General features: G+C 36.6%; 1 protein-coding gene across 2 annotated transcripts; it reads right to left on the reverse strand.

Moving 5' to 3' along the window:
* Positions 1 to 468: 468 nt before the first annotated feature.
* CLEC12A (C-type lectin domain family 12 member A) lies at positions 469 to 25,829 on the reverse strand. Of its 2 annotated transcripts, none has more exons than XM_070407889.1 (7): positions 25,814 to 25,829; positions 7,762 to 7,872; positions 7,482 to 7,580; positions 6,762 to 6,950; positions 5,746 to 5,897; positions 4,144 to 4,250; positions 469 to 728 (listed from the first exon to the last, which is right to left on the reverse strand). In XM_070407889.1, exons 2-7 carry the CDS (start codon positions 7,850 to 7,852, stop codon positions 554 to 556), a joined length of 813 nt encoding a protein of 270 aa, XP_070263990.1. In that variant the 5' UTR covers positions 7,853 to 7,872; positions 25,814 to 25,829; the 3' UTR covers positions 469 to 553. The 2 variants fall into 2 exon arrangements, with proteins under 2 accessions (XP_070263990.1, XP_070263991.1); XM_070407890.1 differs by lacking the exon at positions 25,814 to 25,829 and adding an exon at positions 8,295 to 8,364.
* Between the last annotated feature and the right edge of the window lie 1,941 nt (positions 25,830 to 27,770).

Here is a 27,770-nt window from a genome sequence, read left to right on the forward strand (position 1 = left end):
CCACTCCTACCTCAATGTTAGAATGTGTGTCCCCTGTCAAGCATGAGGTTTTGTAAAGTTTCATAGTTGATCAAATAATTCTCTAAGTTCAGGGATATCAGTCGTTGCTGACGCCCAGTGGGCAAGACAAGCAATTCCATTTTCTCTCTCTTTTCTTTTTTTTTTCCAAAATGGAAATCAATCTGTATTACTGGAATAAACCTCAACTGGCATGATTTATTATCCTCATATATATTCTTAGATTCAATTTTCTCTGATTCTCCATGAGGTTAGTATTTATCTTGTTTGTGTCTGGAAAAACAAGAAAAAGATTACTTTCATTTTAGACACTATATTGATGCTTAATATTATCATTTAGTATCTAAATGATATGGTTTGACTTTAGGCATAACTTAAGGTTTCTTTTACTTAGAAAATGAAGAGAAAGAGGACATTTGAAAATGCGAATTGTTAGGATAGAGGCAGACATTTAGTTTCACAACATCTTTATTCCATTTGTGTGGTCCACAAGATATATGTACCTTAAAGTTGTTAGTGTAGTTAATTACACTAACTACATTCTTTCACTTGGTTCTTCATTCATTAGTATGCTCTCAATCTTCACTGGATTAGCTAACTTCTCACATATAGCATTTTTTCTCGAAGTGCAGAGACCATAGTAAACATACGTATAATGTATATATCCACAATACATTACACCATTTAAGTCACTTGTGTTTCCTGTAAACCTGAAAAGGAAAATAATGAATTACAATAGGCTACTCAAACATTTGAAACATATTCATACACACAAAAATTGATTTTCCAGTATATCATTGCTCCTAGGCTCTGCATTGTCTAAAATAAGTTTTAATTATTATCTAGAATATCAAGAGTGTTCAGATTACTCATTTTTATTGACATATATATACAATGTCAAACACTGCCTCATTTTTCTCTGCCTTGTTCTCTTTCTCACATCTGGAATATTTGCTGTTCTTTCAGACCTAGCATCTCCCTTCCCTAATACCTAACAGGATTTAGAATAATGCAATTCCATTAGATTTTCCAGTCTAACTGGCTCAGTAGTAAATCTTTGACACTGTCTTTCTCAAATGTTTTTCATAATTACCAAAACCAATAATCAATCTAATATGAACATTATCTCCAAGTGACATATCCCTCTAGTTTTTTTAAATTTATTTCAATGATAAAGACAATATAACGCATTTTATTAAGTTTTTCCCCATTTTTTTAAATTAAATTTTTATTGTTCAGATTACATTTGTTCCTCTTTTTTCCCCCATAATTCCCCTCCTCCCAGTTCCTGCCCCACCCTCCGCCCTCACTCCCCACCCACTGTCCTCATCCATAGGTGCACGATTTTTGTCCAGTCTCTTCCCGCATCTCCCACTCCCCTTTCCCCCCCAAGAATAGTCAGTCCATTCCCTTTCTATGTCCCTGATTCATTATAATCACCAGTTCATTCTGTACATCAGATTATTTATTCACTTGATTCTTAGATTCACTTGTTGATAGATGCATGTTTGTTGTTCATAATTTGTATCTTTACCTTTTTCTTCTTCTTCCTCTTCTTAAAGGATACCTTTCAGCATTTCGTATAGTACTGGTTTAGTGGTGATGAACTCCTTTAGCTTTTCCTTATCTGTGAAGCTCTTTATCTGACCTTCAATTCTGAATGATAGCTTTGCTGGATAAAGTAATCTTGGTTGTAGGTTCTTGGTATTCATCACTTTGAATATTTCTTGCCATTCCCTTCTGGCTTGCAAAGTTTCTGTTGAGAAATCAGCTGACAGTTGTATGGGTACTCCCTTGTAGGTAACTGATTGTCTTTCTCTTGCTGCTTTTAAGATTCTCTCTTTGTCTTTTGCCATTGGCATTTTAATTATGATGTGTCTTGGTGTGGTCCTCTTTGGATTCCTTTTGTTTGGGGTTCTCTGCGCTTCTTGGACCTGTTAGTCCATTTCTTTCACCAGGTGGGGGAAGTTTTCTGTCATAATTTCTTCAAATAGGTTTTCAATATCTTGCTGTCTCTCATCTTCTGGTACTCCTATAATTCTGATGTTGGTGCATTTGAAACTGTCCCAGAGGCTCCTTACACTATCTTCATATTTTCGGATTCTTTTTTCATTTTGCTTTTCTGGTTGGGTGTTTTTTGCTTCTTCACATTTCAAATCTTTGACTTGATTCTTGCGCTCCTCTGGTCTGCTGTTGGGTGACTGTATAATATTCTTTATTTCAGTCAGTGTATGCTTAATTTCTAGTTGGTTCTTTATCACAACATTGAGAGTCTCATTAGATTTCTTGAGGCTCTCATCAGTTTTTCCCCATTTTTGAAAAGTGTTCTTTTTTTAAAAAAATTAAACTTATTGGTGCTACATTTGTCATATTAACATAGATTTCAGGTGTGGGTTTCTATGTTATAAGATGTGTATATTGTACCATGTGCCCACCACCCAAGTCAAATTTTCTCCTGTCACCATATATTAGGTTCACCTTCTCTCCTTCTAGTTGTTTATTAGAGATTTTTACTCTGAAGTTCTGAATTATTACCAGCCACTAATACAAGATTATCGGTCAGGGATTATGCATTAAGACAAACTTGTAAATTGAATATATTATCTTTTGAAAAAACTTTAGTATTCATACTTGAGCTGATCAATAAACAAATTCCTCAATTAAATATTCAAAAGTAAAAATTCCTATTTGAGGTGAAATAATACAGATGTCATTGATCACACACCTTTCCAGAAACAAACTCCAAAATAACATCAAGAATAAAAACTAAAAGGGAATCATATATACATACATATTTAATTATATATTATATACAAATATAATGTGTTTTATATACATATAGTATTATATAATTTTTATTTCAGTATCATTTCTTTATAATTAGAAATAATCTATTATGTTTCCAGCCCATTATAGATTATCTTCCCAATAGCAAAAATTGCAAATAAACACATGGAAATTCTACTTTTTCAAGATAAGATCCCATTTACTAGTCCTTCACTACAAATGAGATCTTTAAACTATACATCCTTTACTCCTCTGTTTGTACTTATCTTATCCCCTATTCTGTCCTGCCATTGCAAACTGCCAAAGCTAGGGCTGCCTAGTCTTTTTCACTTATATTCCTACACCTACTATTTTTTTTTTCTAAAGGGAAAAACAACCAAAACAAAAAGCAGTCAAAGCTTCTATTTACTGTCTCGCCCAAAGTAGTGAGTATGCAGGAATCTCAGAGTTTAGATTCAGGGTGGAAACACCTCAACACAGTCACCCTGAGTTTGCTTGATGTGTCCTCAACAAACAGGAATGTATAAATTCACCGGCTTGCAACAGTATACAACAGATTAAGACTTGATTTCGTTCTTTAGTCTAATTTTGTCTACTTCCGAAATTGAAGGGATTATAAACTACCAATAAAATTTTGACATTACTTTATGTAAGTCTTGCTTTTATCTTCATTACAAGCAGAACAAGACAACATATGAATCCATTTATAATTACATTTTAAATATATTATACGATGAAATATTTTAGATATGGCATATGTGCAATATACCAGGCTCAAGTTCATTTTATTTTCTTTACCAGAAATTCTCTTCTAGTCTATCTCTAGAATTTCCATTCAAATTGGTCATTTCAAAAGTCAGTGGATAATACAAATTTCAAAGCTAAAATTTATTTTTTTGTTATTCTGTCTGAAGGATTTTCACCTTCTATTCTTTTTATCTGTAAAGCTAGTCTAATCATAGAATTAATGGTTAATTAATTAAGGGCAGAATCCATCTTTCGCTCATCTGTGAATCACAGCACTTAGCATACTTTTAAGTACATGTTAGAGCCCGTTGAATTTTGTTGGCTTCTACAGTTCTCCTAGATAAAAGCACAATCCATAGAAATTCTCCCTTGTTTTGCTACCATAAGTTTGTTAGTAACTTGTCAAGATAATGGGAAGACATTTGTGGCAACTTCTTGCATTATTAGATGTATGAGGGAAGCCTTATGGAAAATAATTCTTTATGGACACAATTTCAAGTGAAGCCAGTTTTAATTGTAACCTACAATGCTCCTGAGGAAAACTCCTTTATTCAAATCAACCAGAAACATTCAACATGACCAAAGACTTACCAGTCAGAGGAGATAATTTTTTCATCCAAGATGTTCTGAATTTTTTTATCTTTTCTGGGAGATAATCCTAACCAATAGCCATATAACTCCTTGGACTTTATAAATTCCTACAGAAATAGAGATAGTTTGTTAAAATAACTATCTTCCATTTCTGTATTTTACCTCACAACATAATTTCTTACAAATAACTGTCTTAAGGTAACATTTTTAACATTATACTACTATTTTTCATTGTCATTAAAGAAAATTGAGGCAGTGTTTTTCACTACTAATATAAGAGTTCTTCCAGCTTTTGTACATCAGTAAATGTCTCACATGAAGAAGGACCTACCAATCCATTCATAACCTTAATTTACAGTTAATGAAGTTCACAAACTTCAGGATTCAAATATTGAACAGTAAATATTCAGTCTAGGTGGCAATAAACATATGTAAATAGAAATAGAAAGAGTAGGAGAAAATGTAGCAAAGTCAGATGAGAGTGGTTATAGAACAGAACTTAAAACCAGTCCCGAGTTTTGTAGCCAAACTAACATTTTTTAATAAATACTATGAATGGGTCATTTGAGGAAAAACACATGAAGAAGAGCTATGGATTGATTTCCCTCTCTTTTATGAAGAAGGGGAAAGATGTTTGAGTTGGGAAGCTGAGACTCCTGGGAAAATGAAGTTTTGCCTTGAAAAATAAATATGTGGCCGAAGCCGGTTTGGCTCAGTGGATAGAGCGTCGGCCTGCGGACTGAAGGGTCCCAGGTTCGATTCCGGTCAAGGGCATGTGCCTGGGTTGCGGGCACATCTCCAGTGGGAGATGTGCAGGAGGCGGCTGGTCGATGATTCTCTCTCATCGATGTTTCTAGCTCTCTGTCTCTCTCCCTTCCTCTCTGTGAAAAATCAATAAAATATATTAAAAAAAAAAAAAAAGAAAAATAAATATGTGATTACTGACTGAGAGACCAGAAATGTTGAGTAATATGTAAAATATGGAGATACTATTTAGATATTTGAAAAAATAAATATATAAACAAATCTTCCAGAGAACTCACTTTTTCTTGGACCCAGGAACTCTGTGCAATATATTTGCTTGGCACTTGCCTTCGCCATCTTAATTCTGCTTTTTTATACATATTTTTTTTCCAAACTATCTTCTTATTCTAGTATATATTGGCTTTCTCTCTTAGTTAAAAAAAATACAAAATGGTGGAAATAAAGAATCTCCTCCTTTGTACATCTTTTGGAATTAGTAAACGTCAGGAATAATTTCCAGATCTCCTGTTCTTAGGTACATGTTCATAAATCATGTCCTAAAAGTTGATCCTAAACTTTGGAAATGCTTACAGTCCTGATTCTGGGTGCCCCATATCTATTGATTTGCCCAGCCTCTCAGATACACTGATGCTAGGGTCCTCAGCTAAAGTTTTATACGCTTTACCTTGGCTCCCTGAGATAAATGTGCCAAGTCTCAGTCACATCATACTCCAGCTAGAATAAGCCAGGATCATGTCTGGATTGACACAAATCTTCCCCAACATGCCTCACTCCTAGTTATTCTACCCTGGGAAAAATGATTTCCCTCCTCACACGCAGAGATCCATACGACCTTACCAATACACTTTTGTTCTTAATCTTCACCAGGCTGGCATTGTGAGCAGAACATGTGGAGTCACTCTGCTGCCATGTTTCAGACTTTTCAAATTCTCCATAGCAGCTGTCCTCATGCCACACCCATTTCTCTGGACAAGGTTTACATTTGTGCTCTGGAAAAAGAATGTAGTTCCATTTGATGTGTCTGATAATCTTCATTATTCTCATTATTCCTGTTGTCCTCTATGTTAAATTAACCAAATTTACTTGTCTTTTTTCTTTGTACATCAAAGGTGAGGAAAATGAATTTTGTATTCTAGGCCCCTCTATACCACCACAATGTGTCTAAAACATAATTTGAACAACACATTTCAAATTAAACACTTATCTTCTAGCACATTTTCCTACCTCAGGAGCCCTGGATAATAATTAATTTATTTTTCCCTTTGTCATTTTTGATATTACTACAAGGTAATAAAGGCTAATCCTAAGAAACATTGGGTAGTGAGAATCAAGCCCACAAACCTACATCAATCCACATCAATCCTGCCTTCTTCAAAGAGACCATTTTTAGCTTTGACTTGTTCAATATTTGGGAAACTTTGCAAGGGCACAAAGAACATATTTTATTTATAATAGTTATAGAAAGTGTTACAAGGGCAAGGCCTAATTTTATTTTCTCTTGACTCTTATTAAAAATTCACTGAAATTTAGGAACCAAGTCACCTATAAAGAGATATACTTTTCTCCCAATCTTTTATCAATTCATTAGCCAGAAAAACCTAATGAATGTCAGATTAGAGAAACTGTATATTGTTTAGTGTTTCATTAAGTTTCTGTCATCCCTGTAATTTTGGGGTCTATGTTATTATTACTTTCTGTTTTTCTTTTAACTAAATAGAAATATTAAGTACTCTGTCAACCAGATTTAATTCCTTCCCCCAAATAATGTCTTCCTAAGGAAAAACTGATTATCAAGTGAGTCCTAGGATTAGTTCATTGTATAATAAATAACTTAGACAGGAATATAGGATTACCTGGTTTTTTTCTACATAGCTCATAACATAATTTGGTGGCCATTTCTTGCAGTGTGTTAGAGAGGTTCCTGATCTTCTCAAGACTATCCATATTATATATCAGTTGTAGAGAAACATTACTCTGAAGTTTGTCTTTGAAAGTTTTTAGCTTTTCCAATTTTTCCATTTCTATTTTCGAAGTTAGGTAAACTCCATATTTAAAAAAAAAAAAGAAATGATAAAAAATGTTAATCCCTCAATACATCCATCACCTCCTTTTTGCTGAAATAGTGTTCAGAATATTGAAGGCCTAGGGGAAGCATTCATTACACAAGAGTGAGGGAAAGAGACTAAGTACCATACTGGAAGGACTTCATTATAAGGCGCCCTTTATGTTCACATATCACTTATAATCATTCCAAAGCCTCAATTCAAAGAGTGAACTTCCTTGTAAAACTCATGGAATTCTAAGTGTCTTTCCATTCAATCAAAACGTGGGTGACGCCCTGGCCAGGTGGCTGGGTTGAAGCATTGTCCCATACACCAAAAGCTTTTGGGGGGCGTACTAGAGGTAATCAATCAATGCTTCTCTTTCATATCGACATTCCTCTCTCTCTCTTTCTCTCTCTCTCTTTCTCTCTCTCTCTTTCTCTCTCTCTCTCTCTAAGAATCAATAAACACATCTTTGGGTGAAGATTAAAACACACACACACACACAAAGAAAACTTGGGTAATACATACATATGCTTCCTAACACTCCCAGTCCAATCAGCAGCAGAAGGCACAGAAGAATCAGAACCAAGGCTCTTCGACGCCACACATGGGAAGGAGCAGGAGGTGCTGTGGGAAGCAAAATTAGCAAAAAGGCCTGGAAATGGTATACATCTTAATTTGATTCAATCATTCATTTATTCATTTTGCATATTTTTTCTTCCCTAACATGTCCTGGTAAAACCCTTACACTTCTACCACCTTCTATACTTCTTCCATCTTACAAAACATCCATAGCTCAGAATCTTACCTTTCACACCAACTTGGTCAAACTCTTGAATATTTTCCATCTCACTGGAGTTCTGGAATTTTAGATCTGCATAAGTAACTTCTTCAGACATTGATAGCGATGAAAAGAAAGCTTGACAACCAAAAAAAAAAAGAGAGAGAGAGAGGGAGATGAAGGTTAAACTAACAGTTGAATGTTAAACAGGAGTTATGACTTTTAATTCTGTTTCTAAACTAACGCTTAAACTTCTGTTTTTAAATCTCTGTATGAACCTCCAACAAGTTTACAAATGAGCTGCAACCCTACTGTGGCCTCAGACACAGAGAACTTGTGCACGAGGGAATATCCTGACATCCTTCCTCTTATCTCTTCCTTTTTCTTATTTCTCTATGTCTACCAACTACAGAGTAATTTTCGAATTTGTGTCTGGGTATTATCAGTGTTGTACAAGGGGTTATGGGTCACTAGTGCAACATGATGCAGACATCGAATTTATTGGACACAAACTTTCAAGCAGAGAAATAATAAAGTGGGCACACTTCTCAAACACTCACTGCTCCACAAAAATGGCTTGACATAGATGCTCTGCACATGTCACGGCAAAGGTTCTGGCAGAGGGGGTTTGTTGTAGCCAGGAGACAGCAAAGACACGAAGGGCCCTCCCAGAGAAAGGGAGAGAGTAGGCTCCACCTTGCCACTTTATGACACAGGTATAGATTAGCCTAAGATGAGACAGAATACCTAGTTTCCCTAGAATACGAGAACATGGTCCCTAAGTCCCAGGTTCGATTCTGGGGCTCAGGGACCATGTGAGGGAGTCTGCATACTGATGGCCAAGGTTGGTATGCCAAAGGCCCTAAAAAAGGTTTTTCAGACCAGAAAAGCTGAGCTCAGCCATGCTATCCTTCTGCAGATTGGCTCAATCAATTTGAGCCAGCTTTTAGCTAAGCTACCAAAAGGGGGAAGGAAATGTGTCTCCAGGGTTATGCAGACAGGCTTCTGGTATGTGTGACGCAGCATTCTCAGGAGGCAGGCTTATTCATTTCTTGATCAAGTATGCAAGGCGGAGGTGGGGTTGTGGAAAGACTGTTTTTGAGTAAGTTCTTTCTGATTTCATTAGTAAATCTTACCTTAAATTTTGTATTGGTATCCCCCCCATAAATGATTTATCACTTATTCATCCAATAAGTGATTCTCTCTCATCATTGATGTTTCTATCTCTCCATCTCTCTCCTTCCTCTCTCTCTCAAATCAATAAAATAAAATATTTAAAAAAAAAAAAAAAAGAGGTTATGTCCTAGCTGGTTTGGCTCAGTGGACAGAGTGTCGGCCTGCAGGCGGAAGGGTGGTCCCAGGTTCGACTCTGGTCAAGGACACATGCCCGGGTTGCAGGCTGGATCCCCAATAGGGAATATGCAGGAGGCAACTGATACCATAAATACCATAAAATGGATTGTCATTTTGTTTGTTTTTTACTAAAGAGAATATGTAAAGATTTTTAAAGTACTTAATAAAATATTAACTGCTTTATTATATGTTGGAATAGACAGTTTTTCTGGGACAACATTTACTAGGAGACAATATCACAGATGCAGAGGCAATAGCAGCTGCTTAGCTGTCCTCTCACTATCCCACTGGGGCAATGCCCAGCAATCTGGCAGGTAGGATGTCAGAGGCCAGGGAGGAATTCTGATGGTGCAGGTGGGTGTTTTCGATGCATGGCTGGGGAGCCTTCTGCTCGCAGGTTTAAGGGTTGCATTCTAAGCATTTTGGTGACGACACTGTAGCATGGGAAAATCTTGCATCTCCCCTGTTCTGCTGCCTTAGCATTTTCACCACAGGAGCCACCAGTCCTACTTTTTATATCTGTAACTGTGGACATGTCAGAACCTATCAGCTGAGACCTCCCTGAAACACACTGTCCGCATTGAGGGTCTTAAACCCTCAACGGTAGCCAGCTACTTTGGAAATGTAGAGGAGCTCACCCTGATGGAAATCAGTTTGGGATGAGGTAGTTCTTGCCTCTCATTCTAGTCTTGATTCCCAAGTGTGGCTGAAATTTATCCCTCACCAGTTGAGCCAAAGCTTCATTGTGTAAAGGCTGCATGGCTGGGTCTCTGGTCACACGGCCACTGGAGGGATGACTCAGGTTCATGCAGAAAACTGGAAAGGGCGCCATTCCCACTTTTACCACAACTAAGTAAAGCTGGATAATTTGGAAATTCACAACTTTTTTTAAACTCATCAGAAATCTGAGGTCACAGGGCAGTCAACTCAACTGAAAACGAAATCAAAATGAAAGGCACCTTCAAGGGGAGACAGGTCATGAACACTTACTTACCTGGGGCAATAACTCATACAAGCTGTTATAAACATTCGGCTAAAGGTTTTAACAAGTTGCTAAAGGCAGAGTGTGGGTTTGGATGGAAGCATAGAACTCAGCAGTAAATCACACCTAGCTGAAGGCACTTTACAGACCTCACCGGATGTGAAAATTTGATAGCCAGTTCAAAATAAGCCAGTCAGAGAAAAATAAATATCACATGATCTTACTCACTTATGGAATGTAATGAACACTATAAACTGATGAACAAAAATAGATACAGAGACAAAGCAGCATAGAACAGACTATCAAACTTCAGTGGGAAGGCAGGGGAGGGGTGGGGGTGAAGGTAAGAGATCAACCAAAGGACTTATATGCATGCATATAAGCATAACCAATGGACACAGACACTAGGAGGGTGAGGGCATGTGTGTGTGTGGGAGGGTAGCAGGGGGGGGAGGGGGGTTGGCTGAGTGGAGGTCAATGGGGGAAAAAGGAGACATATGTAATACTACATGTAATACTTTAAACAATAAAATAAAACTTAAAAAAGAGAGACTTTAGAAAGTTTCCCCTGTATGTTGTAAGCCTGGAGGAGATGAACAGTGGTTGTTGTACAAAAGACACAAAGCCCGGCCTGGAAATGTCTCCTCTATGAAACAGAAGCCTGAAGGCCCTGGAGGCAAAGCAGCAGACTCTGCCTCTCAGACCACAGGGGAAGGCTCCTTACAGCAGGAAGTGAAATAGAAACTTTATACTCCTGGGGAAAGACAGAAAAACACGGTGATGGTCCTTCCACTGCTTCTAGGAGTCCTCTGCTAAATCCAGCTCTAGTTACTCTCAGTGGTTTTCACCTTCCAAATACACTGCTTTCACTGGATTCCTCTGGTCCTGCTTCCAAGTAGGAAGCTTGTCATCCTTTGCTGCTTCCCCTTCCTACAGGTCCTTTCCGCCCTTACAGGGCAGCAATCTCTGTTTTCTCTGCTGCGCGTTCCTTTCCTGCCCCCAGTCCCTGCGCTGCATCACTACCTAAGGGTTCACTGAGAGGTGTAAGCAGGAAATTGAGGAAAACCCCAAACACTTAACATCTTAAAAGATAAGAAAAATTGTGACCTATGCAGGGCCTTCGAGTGAAATAAAAAATATCCAGTTAAATTTAAATCTCAGATTTAAAAAATGGCTTCTTTTTAGTGTGTTTCTCATGCAATGTTTGTACTTCTTATATTTGCAATATTTTTGGTTGATCTGAAATTCAAATTTAACTGGGAAATCTGTATTTTAATTTTCCAAATCTGTCTACCCTACACATACATACAGAGTGAATTGGCTGGAAAAATAAATACAAATTTGTATAGACAGTAAAGATTCTTTTAATGAGAAAAAGAAAAAGTTTGTTCTAACCACTCACCAAAAAGTATTCTTTCCCTTTCTCTTCATACATGTATATATCAACCAATCTATCCATTACCCAATTCGATACTTTTTTCATAGAATTTATCAAGTATTAGAACCCAATTACTGTTTTCCAAGTGACTGAAAGGCATCAGAAAATTCATTGTGTGTTTTTTTAAATACATATTTTTATTGATTTCAGAGAGGAAGGGAGAAGGAGAGAGAAATAGAAATATCAATTATGAGAATCATGATTGGCTGCTTCCTGTACATCCTTCACTTGGGATTGAGCCCAAAACCCGTGTGTCCTGACCAGGAATCCAACCGTGACCTCCTGGTTCATAGATCAGTGCCCAACCACTGAGCCACATTGGATGGGCCATTGTGTTTTTTATGGACTGGATCCCCACTCTGTCAGGCTCTGCCCTTCACAAGTCACAGAAAGCTTATTAAACGAAACAAGAACATAGCTACTGAGATTTCTGCAAAGTCAGTTAGCCAGTAAATACAACTGCATAGCACAAAGTTACAAATCCAGGCTGCAACAACAAGTGGAATGAAATAGTATAAAACTGAGGCCTAGGTACACAGAATGCTTGGTCCAGTAGTGACCATCTCTACCTTTGCTTATTTCTAAAGGCCACTGTAGGTCTGGGGGGAAACAGTATCCCACAAGTTCAGTACAGCAGGCACTGGAGGTGAGATGAATCAAAAGAATGCTGCCAGGCAACCAACTCAACCCCAAACCATCTTTAAATCATTGCATGCTAGACACTGGATGCTCTTATGACTATTATATTCCACATTATTGTTTACTGCACTTCAAAGCAGTTGGATTCTGAATTTCACAAAATCTAGCTATCCAATAATATATATTTTTTATTTGCTACTTTGGGCCCAATACATTCAAAACTCATCCTGTAGTAACTCATCTCAACAGTTAGTAGTTTGGGGTCCCTATCAATAACAAGAACAGTATCATTTCAGAAATTTTATCTCCAGCATGATATCAAAACTCTAAGCTCATCTATTCAAACTGAATCTTCAGTTTAAAACCTCTTCCTTCTTCTGACGTGAACTATTTCAGACCTGGAAGCATTCAGAGGACGAGATGTTCTGCTTGCTTCCCCTTTTCCCTTTTGCTTCAATCAACCCTCTATTTAATAGCTACTCTTTTTGACCCCACACAGGAGGGGAGAAAGCTATAGGCAGAGAAGCACAGATGTATGTTGTTGATGGCTTCCTAACTCAGTGTTTTTTTTGTGGGTTTTGTAGAAATCCCCTTATCTGACTGCTACTTCCTGTTAGAGACACTTCTCTTGATCTGATTCTTTCTCAGTTTTGGGGATTTTATTGACATTCACTATTAGGGCTTCATTGCCTGGAATCCCCTATGATATGTTGTAGTATTGTTTGTTTTTTATTTATTTATTTTTTTAATTAATTTATTTATTTATTTATTTTTTATTGCTTAAAGTATTACAAAGGGTATTACATATGTGTCCTTTTCTTCTTCTTCTTCTTCTTCTTCTTCTTCTTCTTCTTCTTCTTCTCCTTCTCCTTCTCCTTCTCCTTCTCCTTCTCCTTCTCCTTCTCCTTCTCCTTCTCCTTCTCCTTCTCCTTCTCCTTCTCCTTCTCCTTCTCCTTCTCCTCCTTCTCCTTCTCCTTCTCCTTCTCCTTCTCCTTCTCCTTCTCCTTCTCCTTCTCCTTCTCCTTCTCCTTCTCCTTCTCCTCCTTCTCCTTCTCCTTCTCCTTCTCCTTCTCCTTCTCCTTCTCCTCCTTCTCCTTCTCCTTCTCCTTCTCCTTCTCCTTCTCCTTCTCCTTCTCCTTCTCCTTCTCCTTCTCCTTCTCCTTCTCCTTCTCCTTCTCCTTCTCCTTCTCCTTCTCCTTCTCCTTCTCCTTCTCCTTCTCCTTCTCCTTCTCCTTCTCCTTCTCCTTCTCCTTCTCCTTCTCCTTCTCCTTCTCCTTCTCCTTCTCCTTCTCCTTCTCCTTCTCCTTCTCCTTCTCCTTCTTCTTCTTCTTCTTCTTCTTCTTCTTCTTCTTCTTCTTCTTTTTCCCCACCCTTGACAATCCCCTGGCTGTTTTGTTTTTTTAAACTGTGGTAAATATACACAAGATAAAATTCCCTACCTTAGTCATCGTTAAGTGCACAGTTCAGTGGTGTTAAGTACTTTCACACTGTTGTGCACCCAATCTCCTGAACTCTATTCATGTTATAAAACTGAAACTCTATACCCATTAAATAACAACTTCCCCACTATCACCAATCCCTGCCATCCGCCATTCTACTTTCCGCCTCTAGGAATTTGACTAGTCTAGATACCTCATATAAGTGAAATCAATCATACAGTATTTGTTCTCTTGTGACTGGCTTATTTTACTTAGTATATGTCCTCAAGGTTCACTCATGTCAGAATTTTCTTCCTTTTAAAGTCTGAATAACGTTCCATTGTTTGTATATATCGTATTTTGTTTATCCATCTTTCAATCAATGGATACTTGGGTTGCTTTTGCTGCTTAGCTATTGTGAACAGAAATGTTATGAACATAGGTTTACAAATATTTCTTCAAAACCCTGCTTTTAATCCTTTGAGGGTATATCCTTAGAAGTAGATTTGCTTGATCATATAGTAATTCAATGTTTAATTGTTTGAGGAAACACCATACAGTTGTACCATTTTACATTCCCACCGACAGTGCACAAGATTTCTAATTTATTCACATCCTCATGACACTTATTTTCTACTAGAGGCCTAGTGCACAAAATTCGTGCATGGGAGGGGGGTTGTCCCTCAGGGGATCCCTTGGGGGATGTCCAACTGCAGTCAGACATCCCTCTCACAATCCAGGACCACTGGCTCCTAACCACTCACCTGCCTGCCTGCTTAATGCCCCCTACTGTCCTCCCCTGCTGGCCTTGTTGCCCCCAATGGCCCTCTCCTGCCATCCTGGTCACCCCCAACAGTCCACCCCTGCTGGCCTGGTTACCCCCAACTACCCTTCCCTGCCGGCCTGATTACCCCTAATCCCCTGCCAGCCTGATCTCATTCCTAACCCCCTGCCAGTCTGATCTTGCCCATAACTTCCTCTACCTTGGCCCCCACCACCATGGCTTTGTCCAGAAGGAAGTCAGACATCCAGAAGATGGCCAATTTACCTGGTCTAATTAGCATATTACCTTTTATTAGTATAGATATTTTGAAAATAGCCATCCTAATGGCTACCCTAATGGTACCTTATTTCATTGTGGGTTTGCTTGTACTTTCTTAATGATTACTGATGTTGAAAATATTTTCATATAGTTTTTGTCACTTATATGTCTTCTTTGGAGAAACATCTGTTCAAGTTCTTTGCCATTTTTTAAAAATCAGGTTGTTTGAAAAAAATTTTAATTTATTTTTATTTTTTATTTTTTGCTGTTGAGATGTAGTTCTTTTTATATCCTGAATTTTAATCTTTTATCAGATATATGATTTGCAAACATTCTCTTCCATTCTTTTAGGATGCCTTTTTACTCTATTGATTATGCTGTTTGATGCATAGGATTTAAAAAAAAATTTGATGTAGGTAATCTTAAATATTTTTACTTTAGTTGACTGTGGTTTTGATGTCATATCCAAGAAATAATTACCAAATCCAGCTTCCTATAACTTTCCCCCTAGTGTTTTATAGTTTTAGCTCTTACATTTAAGTCTTTGATCTATTTTAAATTAATGTTCATACAGTATAAGGTATGAGTTTAACTTTATTTTTAACATATACACATGAAGTTTTCCCAACACCATTAGTTGGAAAGAATGTCTTTTCCCTGGTGACTGGTCTTGGCCCTCTTGTTGAAAGGATGGGCATATAGCTGAGGATTGATTTCTGGGCCCTCTAACTTATTCCATATATCTGTCTTGATGCCAGTACGACACTGTTTTGATTACTGTAGCCTTGCAATGTGTTTTGAAATCAAGTAGTGTAAACTATCCAACTTTGTTATTCTTATTCAAAATTGTTTGGGCTAGTTGGGATCTCAAGTTTCCATATGCGTTTTAGGATGGATTTTTATATTTCTGCCCCAAACACTGGTGGCAGTTTGATAAAGACTGCATTAAATCTGTATTGGATACTTTTTATAACCACCCCAACCTGGTTTCCCAAGGTAGGATGTGCATCTGGTTTCACTTTGTGATTGGTGGAAGTAGGTTAACTACCTTGCAATCAATCCTTTATCTCTCTTCTCTGCCAGCTTCAGGTTACTCCAGAAGTAGTTTTCATACTTCTTTATCTAGCGTCAGATAATGGCCATTGCTCCATTCAAATCTGTGTCTATTGAGTGGTCCCTTCAGAGCTCTTCTCACTTGTGTGGAGATGAGTGGAAAACAGTTTCCCTCCCTCACCATGGGTCACTGAGGTGATGTACAGCATAATGGCAACTCTTTTCAAATGCATTTCCTTTTTGTACATTTTCACTAAAATATCTTTGTACTCATAAGGAGAATCATGGTTTCACGTAAGTCAACTTGATTTTACACTCTCTTAGTAACTCCTGCGTAGGTGATAGAGCACTGACTGCCTATAAGTGATCAGTCCTTGTGAATTACTCTTAACCTTTGATGTCTCAGCTGAAACTGAGCAGAATGGGTTTGTCTTTGTGACTTTGTTATAGTGTGTGTGAGGAGTATTAGTGTTACCCCTTCCTTTGTGTCCTGCAATCAGTAAATAACAACCCATTCCCCCCCCCACACACACAGTTTTTAAAAATCTTCACCTGAGGATATGTTTCCATTGATTTTAGAGCAGCGTTTCTCAACCTGTGGGTCGCGACCCCTTTGGAGGTCCAACGAACCTTTCACAGGGGTCGCCTCTAAGACCATCGAAAAACACATATGTAATTACATATTGTTTCTGTGATTAATCACTATGCTTTAATTATGTTCAATTTGTAACAATGAAAATACATCCTGCATATCAGATATTTACATTATGATTCATAACAGTAGCAACATTACAGTGATGAAGTAGCAACGAAAATAATTTTATGTTTGGGGGTCACCACAACATGAGGAACTGTATTAAATGGTCGTGGCTTTAGGAAGTTTGAGAACCACTGATTTAGAGCAAGAGGAAGGGCTAGAGAGATATAGAGAAACATTAAAACATTGATTGGTTGCCTCTCATCTGTGAACCCAATCAGGGTTCAAACCCAAAACGTTGGTGTGTGCCCTGACTGGAATCGAACCCACTGCCCTTTGGTGCATGAGGCAATTCTCTAACCAACTGAGCTACACCATTCAGGGCCACACACACTTTTTAAAGCTTTTGGCAATAACACTGTATCAGGCACTATTGGTTATATATCCCAATACATTCTTCTCTTCTACATTTTAACGAGAGTCCTGTTTTACGAGTGAGGTGTATGTGTTATATACACTCCATTCTATGAATTAGAGGCTGATTTTATATATAATGGTTGGTTGGATTCAAGAATGGATATCAATTTAACATGAATTACATACAGAAACTCTACAATTCTACTCCTCTCATGCCACTTTGTGTTCTTGTATTCAAAGTTGCTGCTTTTTATATTATGTATACATTTACATAAAGACAGGTACTGCATGATTTCCTTTATGTATGGAATCAAAAATTATCAAACTTATAGAAGCAGAGAGTGGAATGGCACTTCCCAGGAGCTGGAGGGAGGAGGAAATGGGGCAATGTCAAAGGGTACATAGTTTCCTTATTCAAGATAAATAAGTTCTGGAGATCTAATGTGCAGAAATGTCACTATAGTTGACAAAACCATATTATATACTGGAAATTTGCTAAAAGGGTAAATCTTAAGTGTTATCACCACACACACTAATAAAATGGGAACTATGTAAAGTGATAGTTATATTATTACTTGGTTGTAGTGATTATTCCACAGTGTATACATATATCAAAACATCAAGTTGTATATTTTAAATAGATACAATTTTTATTTGTCAATTGTATTTCAATAAAGCTGGGAAAATATCTATGCTAGGCAAGTCCCTTTTCCCCTCAATTATCTGTTGGACTGACTTCAAATGTTTTCTAGTCTACTTTAATCTACACATTCATTCTTATTTTAGCAAATAACTTTAGTACTTCCTTAAAGAAAGACAATACTCCAGCAATAGCCTGGCATCATACTTGAACATTTATCTGTATTTAAGTCTTATTTTTCCCTTTTCTTTTAGATGATCCTAGTAGTGAGGTTCTATAGGTGTTTTTGGAAACAAATCAACTCAGATCTCTGAATACTCAGCATAGTGCATACAGTATAGTAACGAGCCTTTAATTTGTCCTAATTACCAGGTTGAGTAGAAAAAAAAAATGTAGATAGAATACACAAACACACACACACACACACACACATTATGGGAGCTCTACCTTCATTACTTCATCTAAACCTAATTACTTAGCTAAGTACTCATTTCCTAATAACATCACATTAGGGGGAAGGGGCTCAACACATGAATTTTGGGGTATACAAACAGTTCATAATTTAGGTGTAAAATAAGGTATATGTATATTTAATGTATGTTTATATTTGTATATATTTATAGGCAAATTTGCAAGAGAATGTGTGGAGGGTGATTGTGAATTGTTTAGTATGATTCTAATTATGAACAAATTTATTTATCATGGTTTAATTAAATAACACCCCCCTCAAAATACATGTTTTACATGTACATTTAAATTTCAGTTTTACAGTATGCTTATGTATATTTACAACATATTTACATTACATTGACTAGAAGTAATTATATAAAGTACAAACTTCACTGTTAGTTTTTCAGCCTACAAATCATTATACATCATGATCAACGATCCACCACATCACTTCTTTCTAAGTCTTTCAATGATTATTTAATGTGTATCTCTCATCAGTTAATTCATAGGTAGTTAAGTGTAGTCTGTTACCTCTTTGTCTCACAGCAATAAATTCATAAAACACTTAAAAAAAGATAATCAGAAGAAGGAGTTGGTCAACAATTATTAAAATGCAGCAAAGAAACAAAAAGTGATAATGCTAAAAGTGATAATCAAATAGGAGGTAAATGGACTTACAAAAGAAATAGCTGATCATGGGGATACTGACACTTCCACTTTGAAGAGACTCTACCTATGCAGCTGGGGGAATTTCATGAAGGCAAACATCAACACAAAATAAGGAAAGTGCATGTGTTGAGAAGGATGGAGATGTCCCAAAGAAGTTACAGCCAAACACACACACACAAAATTTACGTCAAAAGAATTTTCAAAGATATTTCTTGACATTTCAAAGGCAAAAGGTCCAATGTTGAAAACCCATTCAAACTTTGAAATAAAAGGTTGAGAGAGCATAGAAAAGATTCTTGTCACTATTGCAACTTATACAAGAAGTCAACCTGTTCAAAGCACTCTTGAGAAGTTGCTGTTTGCTTGTTTTTTTCAAAATAAAATGAAGCATTTGAATTCTCAATGCTTCTAATGTTTCCAATTACATACAATGTTCTAAAAAAATATTACTTGTACTGGCTTTCTATTCCCTATACATTTTTGAGGGAGAATAAGATAGCTTTTAATGTTTCAACAAAAAAATTTAAATGTCAGCCCTAGCCAGTTTGGCTCAGTTGATAAAGCATTGGCCTGTGGACCAATGAGTCCCCGGTTGACTCTGGTCAGGGGCATGTACCTAAATTGCAGACTCCTTCCCTGCATGGAGGGCTCCTGCATGAGGCAACCAATCCATGTGTTTCTCTCACATCATTGTTTCTCTCTGTCTTTCCCTCTCTCTTCCACTCTCTCTAAAAATCAATGGAAAAGTACCCTCTGGTGAGGGCATGAGTGGGGGGGCGGGGGTGGGCAATGGGGCAATAAGGACACATATGTAATACCTTATTCAATAAATAAAAATAAAATTTAAAAAATTATAGGTAAAGCAAGGAACCATCATAGTCCCCCCCCCCCTTTGACTATTAAAATAACATGACATGGTCATAGCTCACACATTTTATTATCCTGCTTTACTGCTCAAAATAAGGACTCCCTGCATATGAAACAAACCTTCATTCAAGTACTATGGACACATTTAAGAACAATGGATGTGTCTCCCCAAATATCCGTAAGCAATCAACAGATAAACTTAGAGCTCAGAAGTTAAGAACAGGAAATTTTATTTTTACAAACGTGGGGGGGAGGGCAGAGCCACTTTGTAGTGCTAGAGAGTATGCACAGCGCACCAACCAATAGCCTGTATGTTGTAATATTGTCTCAGGTTTGAGATATTAGGGAGACTGCATAACAGCATAAAAAATGGAAAGTATGGGTCTCTCCATTCCCAGCTTTGAGCGGTTAGCAGGTGGGCGACTAGCAGGAGCCAATCAGAGACTGAATTCTCAGAGTCCTCCAGCCAATCCTGGGTGTGGAGCCTTAGCCACCAGGGCAAGGGGGCGGGTTGTTGTTTGCTTGGTAGCAGTTACTGTCCCAGCCTCAGAGGCAATGGCAGTTGACACGTGCTGCCCACGGGCACATCTAGCTCAAGTCCTGCCGTGGGCCTGAGTGGAGGATACTAGATTGATGTGCTATTTCCACTTCAGTTTTGCGACACCATCCTCCTAAAATACTGGTGTCGCCGTCCCCTGTAGTATTCACCACATATAATTAGCAATTTGCAGTTTTACCCCAGGATTATCCCAGCAGCTGTGACCTCAGATGAATTTATCCGGGAGCGCAAAGGAGATGGAGAGAACAGGGACTGAGGGTCTGGATGGGACGGAAGCTGTGGAGCAGGAGGTCAAGAGTCCAGGTAAGGGAGAGACAGAGGTTGGCCTTGGAGACAGGAACTAAGCCTTATTTTATTTTCCTGTCATCCTTTCTTAATCCTAGTTTGCACCCCAAAGAAAATACAACTCCCACACTCCCACCATCACAGCATTGGAAAAGACAGTCTTTTTTTTTTCTTTGAAAAGACAGACTTTTATTCAAATGTCCCAGGAGGATATTTGGTTATCTGTGCTGGAAAAGGGGCAGAAGGCTGAGTAACCTCGTTCTCAGAAATGGTACCAAAAAGTGGAGCCAATGCACTTTGAGGCTGTTGCTGCTTAAAATTCAGACCTTCACACCCCAGCTCACCTTCCTAACATATTAATTATCTGGTTGTGAACAGAACATAGAGAAAATAGAGAAAAAGATGTTTTTTTGCTTGCTTTTCCATAGAAGATAAACAATACCATACATGTCTTTTCTCTAGGTCTAGAAACAAAGAAAATGCTAATCATAGGAAGTATGATATGTGGAGGCATTGCCATTCTTCTTTGGGCAATGTTAGGATTTCCTAGAAAACGTAAGTAAACAATTTTTGCTAAAAAGAATATTAATGATAATTTCCTTATTCTACATTGAACAATTGAAATAGAAAGTGTTCTCCCAAAAAGAGCATCTAATTTATCTTCAAATTTAGTCACTTGCTTTGCCTTCTAGAATGACCATTCTTTCAATAAATATCTATTGAACTTCAGGCAAGTACTAGGTGGTGATGATAACCAAATGAAAAAATGGGATTTCTGGTCTCAAAGGAATCCATCTATGCCTAAAAAGCAAACATATTAACAAACAGTAACAACACAAATAATTGCAAATAGAAGTATGCCCAATTTCAAGCAGAACAGGAGATTATAAATTTGCTTTTGGTGTTCAATTAAGGCTTTATAAAGGGAGAAGCATCTGTGCTGAATCTTAAGGTCCAATAGGCATTTATCAGAGCTCTTTAGCTGAGAGAAAGAGCATGAGTGTCACAGAATCACACAGGTGTAATTTTGATAAAATTACAAAGGGTTAAAAAGAAGTGGGGTGGGGACTAGTAATTGTATTACATTTCCCTAGTGCATTAACTCTCTCACTCCCATAGATCTCCTTTCTCTCCAAACCTTTAAGTCCTCTTTCCCCATCTTTACTCTCAAATCTATATCTTTGCTTCCAATTTTACTTCAGGACTTATAACAATTAGTAGAAAACTTTCAAATACTTTCATGATCACATCTACTTACCTTCATTTCTATCTGTTCAGACTCCTAGTACTATCAATGAAGTAGTCATGTTCCACACTAAATCCTATAGCCTGACCAGTAATAATACTTTAGTAATTCTCCTCTCTCGCCTACATCATCAGGTGTTTTGTTTTGGTTTGTTTATTTTTATGTTCAATGGAGACATCTCATCAGCAATACAATATGGTGGTATATAACCTACCTCTAAAAACGTAGACTTCCAGTAGCTGCCAATATATTTATTTTCTACTCTACAGCAATCACCTTGAAAAAAAGTTCTGCTAGTTTTTTTTTTCTAACTTCTATCTTCCCATTTTTTGTTATATCTATTCGAATCAGGTTTCCACTTCCTCTTTTTCTACGCAATTTATCTTTCAGTTTCATTAGTAACTTCCGTATTGCTAAATACAGTGGTCAATTCTCAATTTCTTCTTACTTGACCTATTTACAGGAATCAACACTCCCTCTTCTTGGTAATAATTTATTCATATGGCTTCCTTCTTATCTAGTTTATCCATCTTTCCAGATTTCCTTTGCTTCCTTCTTTTCTCCCTGACCTCTTAGTTTTGGTGTGCCCCAAGGGTCAATCCCTGAAAAGGTCCCCCCTTTATCTACCCTTGCATCTTTGGCCACCTGGACCAGACTTTCAACTTTAAATGTCACATAAGCACTGATCACCTCCAAATGCACATCTCCAATCTGGGTCTCTTCCCTGAGTTCAAAATTTTTAAATCTACCTATTTGACTGTCCAATATCTCAAACTTAACATTGTCTAAACTGAAATGTTTATCTACCTCTTCCCTATAACCTCTTCTCTTTGAAACCTGCCTCATCTAAGGAAATAGCACCTCTATCTTCCAATTTTGAAATACAAATCCTTATAGTCATGTTTTGACTCTTTTTTCCTCCTCTCAAACCCAAATATAATTAACAAATTTGCCTGGTATTTCAAAATATAACCAGAATCTGAGTACTTTTCACCACCTCTACTATTACTACCCTGTTCCTAGTTAACATCTTTTCCCTACTAAATATTTTTCCCCTTTCCACCCTTAACCTTCTAGGGAAAAAGTTTCCAGTGAAAATATGTTAGCCAAAAACATCATTTATATTTTAGAAGCCACATTTTAAAAAGTAAAAAGGAAAAAAAGAAAGGAAAAAAATTAAAAAATAAAAAGGAAAAAAGAAACTAATAAAAATTGTTTTGATTGCATTTTTATTTAACCCAGTATAGTCAATATAGTGTCATTATACCATGTAACAATATAAAATTATTAATAAGATTTTTACATTCATTTTGGTACTAAGTTTTTGACATTTAGTGTAATATTTTGTACTTACATGACATCTAGATTTGAACTAGTCATATTTCAAGGTTCAACAGATACATCTGGCTAATGGCTACTATACTGGACAGTAAAGTTTTAGAGTATATTTTTTAACAAAACTTTTAAAGAAATCAGACCTGTTTAAAGTACTGCAATTTTTTTTATTCACTTGGAATAATGCCAAAAGCCTGTCAATGGCCTATAAGGCTCTGTCAGATCCGGTTACCCAATTTCCTTTGTGATCTCATCTCTTACATCTTGCCTTTTCCCCAGTCATATAGGCATATTCACTCCAACCCTTGTGTAAACAAGCCAAACACTTCATATTTTATCTCTTGTCTTCGCTTGGGAAGATCTTCCCCTGTGCATGCGTATGCCTCACTAGCTCACTTACTTCAAACCTTCAGTACATAGCAACTTCTCATTCAACCCTATCCTGACTACTGCATTAAAATTGCAACTCTTTCCACCAATAATCCCAATCTTCCTCACTCTAATATATTTTATGACTAACTAATAATTACCTACACATGTAAATCCTATAGAGCAAACATTATTTTTTGTGTGTTGTACGCTGTTGTATTTCCAGAGCTACAAAGGTGCTTTGCACATAATAAAAGCTCAACTGGTAGTTGGTTGAATGAATGAATGAATAAATGAATGAATGAGAAAGCTTGGCTTTCTGGTGACTCAAGTTCTGAACCAAATTCTTGACTTTTGTGCTAGCTGTTTTTTTGGGCTTGATGCTTTTAAACAGTTTTGGTAACCTGATTATTTAACTTATCTTTTATACCAGTCTCACACTGCTAGTTTATTGCTCCATTTGAAGATCTCCCCATTCATAGGCTTGACTATGAATCAGTAACTTATTTCTGCTGTGGGTAGGAGGTGTCCTTTTGGTAAACTTTGTTTTTCTCAAGGCTATACATTAACAACTAACTTCATTTATCTAATTACAGTAAGTTGGAGAGTAAAAAACTAGTAAAATTTCAATATTTTTCCCTCCAATGCCAACTGCTGGGGAAATGTAGTTCTTGAAATACATCTATTGTCAGTTAAGTTAGCAAAATGGATCAGCCCTCTCAGGTTATGAATACAGAGAGTGGGTTTATTTACATGTCCCACATGTCCCATAGTAGGCTACAGAAAAGAAATAGATGAATAGAGAAAACGGCAATAGTATGAAGAAACCGGGAGGGAAAATGGCTTAAAATGTTTGAGTTTCTGGAAGTTTGTTTATTTGTTTATTATTACTACCTTAAATTAAGCGTAGATCTGAATTCTTCAATCATGATTTCTTTATACTTTGTTTTTTATCTTTAATTGTTTTGAGTTGATGTTTAAAGTTAAACTATTTAAATTGAATATGGAAAAATACATTTTTTTCAATGTTAAATAAATGATAACCATTTACCCTGAAGGTTAAATTCTTTCTATTTCTTACACTTCATTCATTTTTTTCTCTATCACTGTGTTAATTTTAGTTAAAAATCCAAGGATCTTTAAAGAAAAGACGTGCACTTGGAATGCAATATCATGTCCACAAGGCTGGAATCAAATCCATAATAAATGCTTCTTTCGATCTGAACAAGAAAAAACTTGGAGAGACAGCCAGGCAAACTGTATGGCCTATTATGGAACTCTGATCATATTCAGCTCCCAGAATGAAGTGGTTAGATTTTTCCTTTGCAATATAAATCTCATTTAATTTTTTTTTTTTTTTTTTACTGCTAAGAATTATATTTGCTTTTAAGAATGCATATTAAATCAAATAACAATTCCTTTTAAAAAATCAAGTCATAAAGTAAACATATCAAGTCATTAAATTTGCTCAAAAGTTACAAGGAGATAATCAGCATCAACCATAATCCATGCCTCATTTAATTTTTTGAGCTACTATATGACAAGTATACTTCATAGTTATGATACATCATTCAACAAAACAAATATATTTGCCTTTATGGAGCTTACACCCCAAGGGAAGAGACAGGGAATAAAAAATAGTTATAACAAATATGTAAATTATATTAGGATGTAGAAGTTAGTAAATTTTATGCAAAAATATATATTTTTAAATTGAGTGGTTATTGTGAATGTTCCAAGTGGGTAGGCTGCAAGTAAGATGGTCTTCTCTCATTGCGATGATGACACTTGAACAAAAATATGAAGTATATGAGGGAGTTAGTCAAGGGAATCTGAGGGATAAACTTCCCTGGAAGAGGAAACAACTGGAGCACAAACATTATAATAGATATTTGCCTGGAATATTCAAGAAACAGAAAAGGGGCAGCCAGTGTGCCTAGAATGAGGGGGTGAGTAGAGGACATGGATTATTAAGGGCTTGTAGACTATTGTAAAGTAAAATAGGGAGATATTGCAGAATTATGAACAAAAATATGACATGATCTGACTTAAGTTTTAAAAGAATCATTGTCTTTGCTCTGATGGACTAGTGAATGGCAAATATAAAAGCACAGTGTCATCTTACAAAGCTGTTGCAGAAACCCTAACAAGAGAATAATGGGCTCAAAGAAGGACATTAGCATTGAAGATAGTGAGAATGAAAAAGTGTGGAGACATTCATTACAACAGTCTGTATCTTGTAAAAGGACTTTTTGACCTACTATCTGGGGACCTCATCTTACTGGATTGGACTGAAAAAGCAAAATGCAAGTGAACACTGGATGTGGGCAAATGGTAATGCATTCAGCAATAGGTAAGTCTGAAAAACATGTATTTGTTATTAAATGTATTAAGCGTGATAAGGATTCTAGCCTCATAGGTCCTCCACATTATGTCCCAAAAAGGGCCTCTTCAAGGAGATGCCAGAGAGAACCTTCAGACAAACATGTGGCCTTTAGTGAGGGTTTGGCATCAGATGCCAATATTTCCTTCTACATGGTGACTTGAACTATAGCACATGTGAGCCATGTGCTATAGTTTATCCTAGACTAAACGAAAGTCTAAGTAGTTTGATCCTTACCTCTTCCCACCTTGTTCATTTGTACTTTGCCTTTTGTTCATTTGTTGTTGCTGTCGACTCTCATTGACAGGGGAGTCTTAGAAAATACACTCAAGCTGACACTCCATCCATTGGTGACCTGAAATGGAAGAGAATAAGTGAGAAATATGAAATATTTGTTCCTCTTGGCTTTTATTTAAAATTTTAGAACTTCTCTATGTTCCTTAGCCTGAGGAACTGATTGTACCTTTAGACTCCGTTTTTGTTCTTGAAACACTAAAGATTGTCTCCAACTTCAAGGAAGAGAAAGAAATAGGAAGGATGTTGAGTTTCTCATAGAGGGGACCACTAGCTACCTTTTACTAGCTATACAAAAAGAGTAGCAATATGGTTTATGATATTTCCTCGATTAAAAAACAGCATAAATTTAGAGAAACTTTCTGTTACTATTGTGTTAATATCCAATTTGGGGCAAAACTACACACACAATGATTTGAGGAAAATAATATAGTCAGTAATTATGTTTTCAACTTTAAAAAATGTAAGAAAGAGTATGATAAACTTTCTGACTACGAAACCTAATGTGGTATTTTCTTGAGAGAAAATATTGGCTGCTTAACATATTATATATTATATGTAGTTCATTTTTAAAACGAGGAAGAAGTAAAAGAGCTATATGTTGCTTAAAGTTGGTATATTAGTTTGCTTAGGCTACTATAATATCAGACTAGATGCCTTAAACAGCAGTTCTGGAAATTAGAAGTCCCAGATCGAAGTGTCAGTTGGGTTGATTTCTTATAAAGCCTCCCTCCGTGGTTTGTAGATGGCCATCTTCTCCCTCTCTCTCTCTTCACATGGCCTTCCCTCTGCCAACACTTATCTGTATCTAATTTTCTTCTTCTTATAAAGACACCAGTAATATTGGATTAAGGCTTGCCCTAAAGACATCATTTTAACATAATCACCTTGAAAAACACTTTATGTTCTAATACAAATACATTCTGAGCTACTAGGGGTTAGGTCTATAACATAAATTTGGGGGGGGTCATAATTCAGTCCATCAGAGTTGGTGAGTTCTCAGTTGACACTAAGGAATGCATAGGCACAGAAATAGACATATATTTTTAAAACAGGCAGGATAAAATTTTGAAGATACCCTAGAAATTAAGAAAGTGCACACCAAGTGGTATAAAGTTCCCCCCAAAAAGGAAGTGCTGAAAGCATTTTAATTATGATATAACCATAAATTCATGATTTACCATTCTATTTTTCTTTTGAACAATTTCCTATGTTTTTATATGACTTAAAATAAAATTCATAAACTCTTTCTAGATATTTTATTTATAATTATTTATGTTTATTATAGTAAAATACAAAATACTTATTTCACTATGGTGATGGTTGCAAAGAGTGGACAAGGAAATATATGTTTCAGCCTTAACATAGACCAATGTTTTAAATGTGTGAAGGGTGGTCATTGAAATATCAATTGCATTCTCCCTATAAATAGCTAAGTAAATGGATTTATTAATTCTTATCTGAAAGTATAAAGAGAAGAATTTAATCAACAAAATGATTTACAAGGTTTACTACATTATAAAACAGTATAAAGATCCAGGACTGTCTTTGTTATTAAGGCAGTAAACTTCCATAGTGTTCATTTCTTCCCCTAACAAAGGTGCTGAGGAAAGTTTGAAGACTAATAAAAGAAGAGAAGCAGCTCGTTTTATTCCCTCTATTAGTTTCACATTGCACATTTTGAAACATGGTCACCAAAGTTTACATTATATATTTTAGGCTGTGCCTAGTTTTTTTGTTTTGTTTTTTTGCTGTTGTTTTTTGTTTTTTTTGTGTTTGTTTGTTTTTAATGAGGTTTAGTAAATAATCTCTCTGTTTTGTTCCAGGTTCACTATCAAAGGAAGTGGAAACTGTGCCTTCATTTTTAAGAAGGGCATAAGTAGTGCCAATTGTGAAAATG

The sequence above is a fragment of the Myotis yumanensis genome, unplaced genomic scaffold (genome assembly GCF_028538775.1).
Source record: "Myotis yumanensis isolate MYYU_CA2020_CCGP unplaced genomic scaffold, mMyoYum1.0.hap1 SCAF_3, whole genome shotgun sequence".
Classification (NCBI taxonomy): Eukaryota; Metazoa; Chordata; class Mammalia; order Chiroptera; family Vespertilionidae; genus Myotis; species Myotis yumanensis.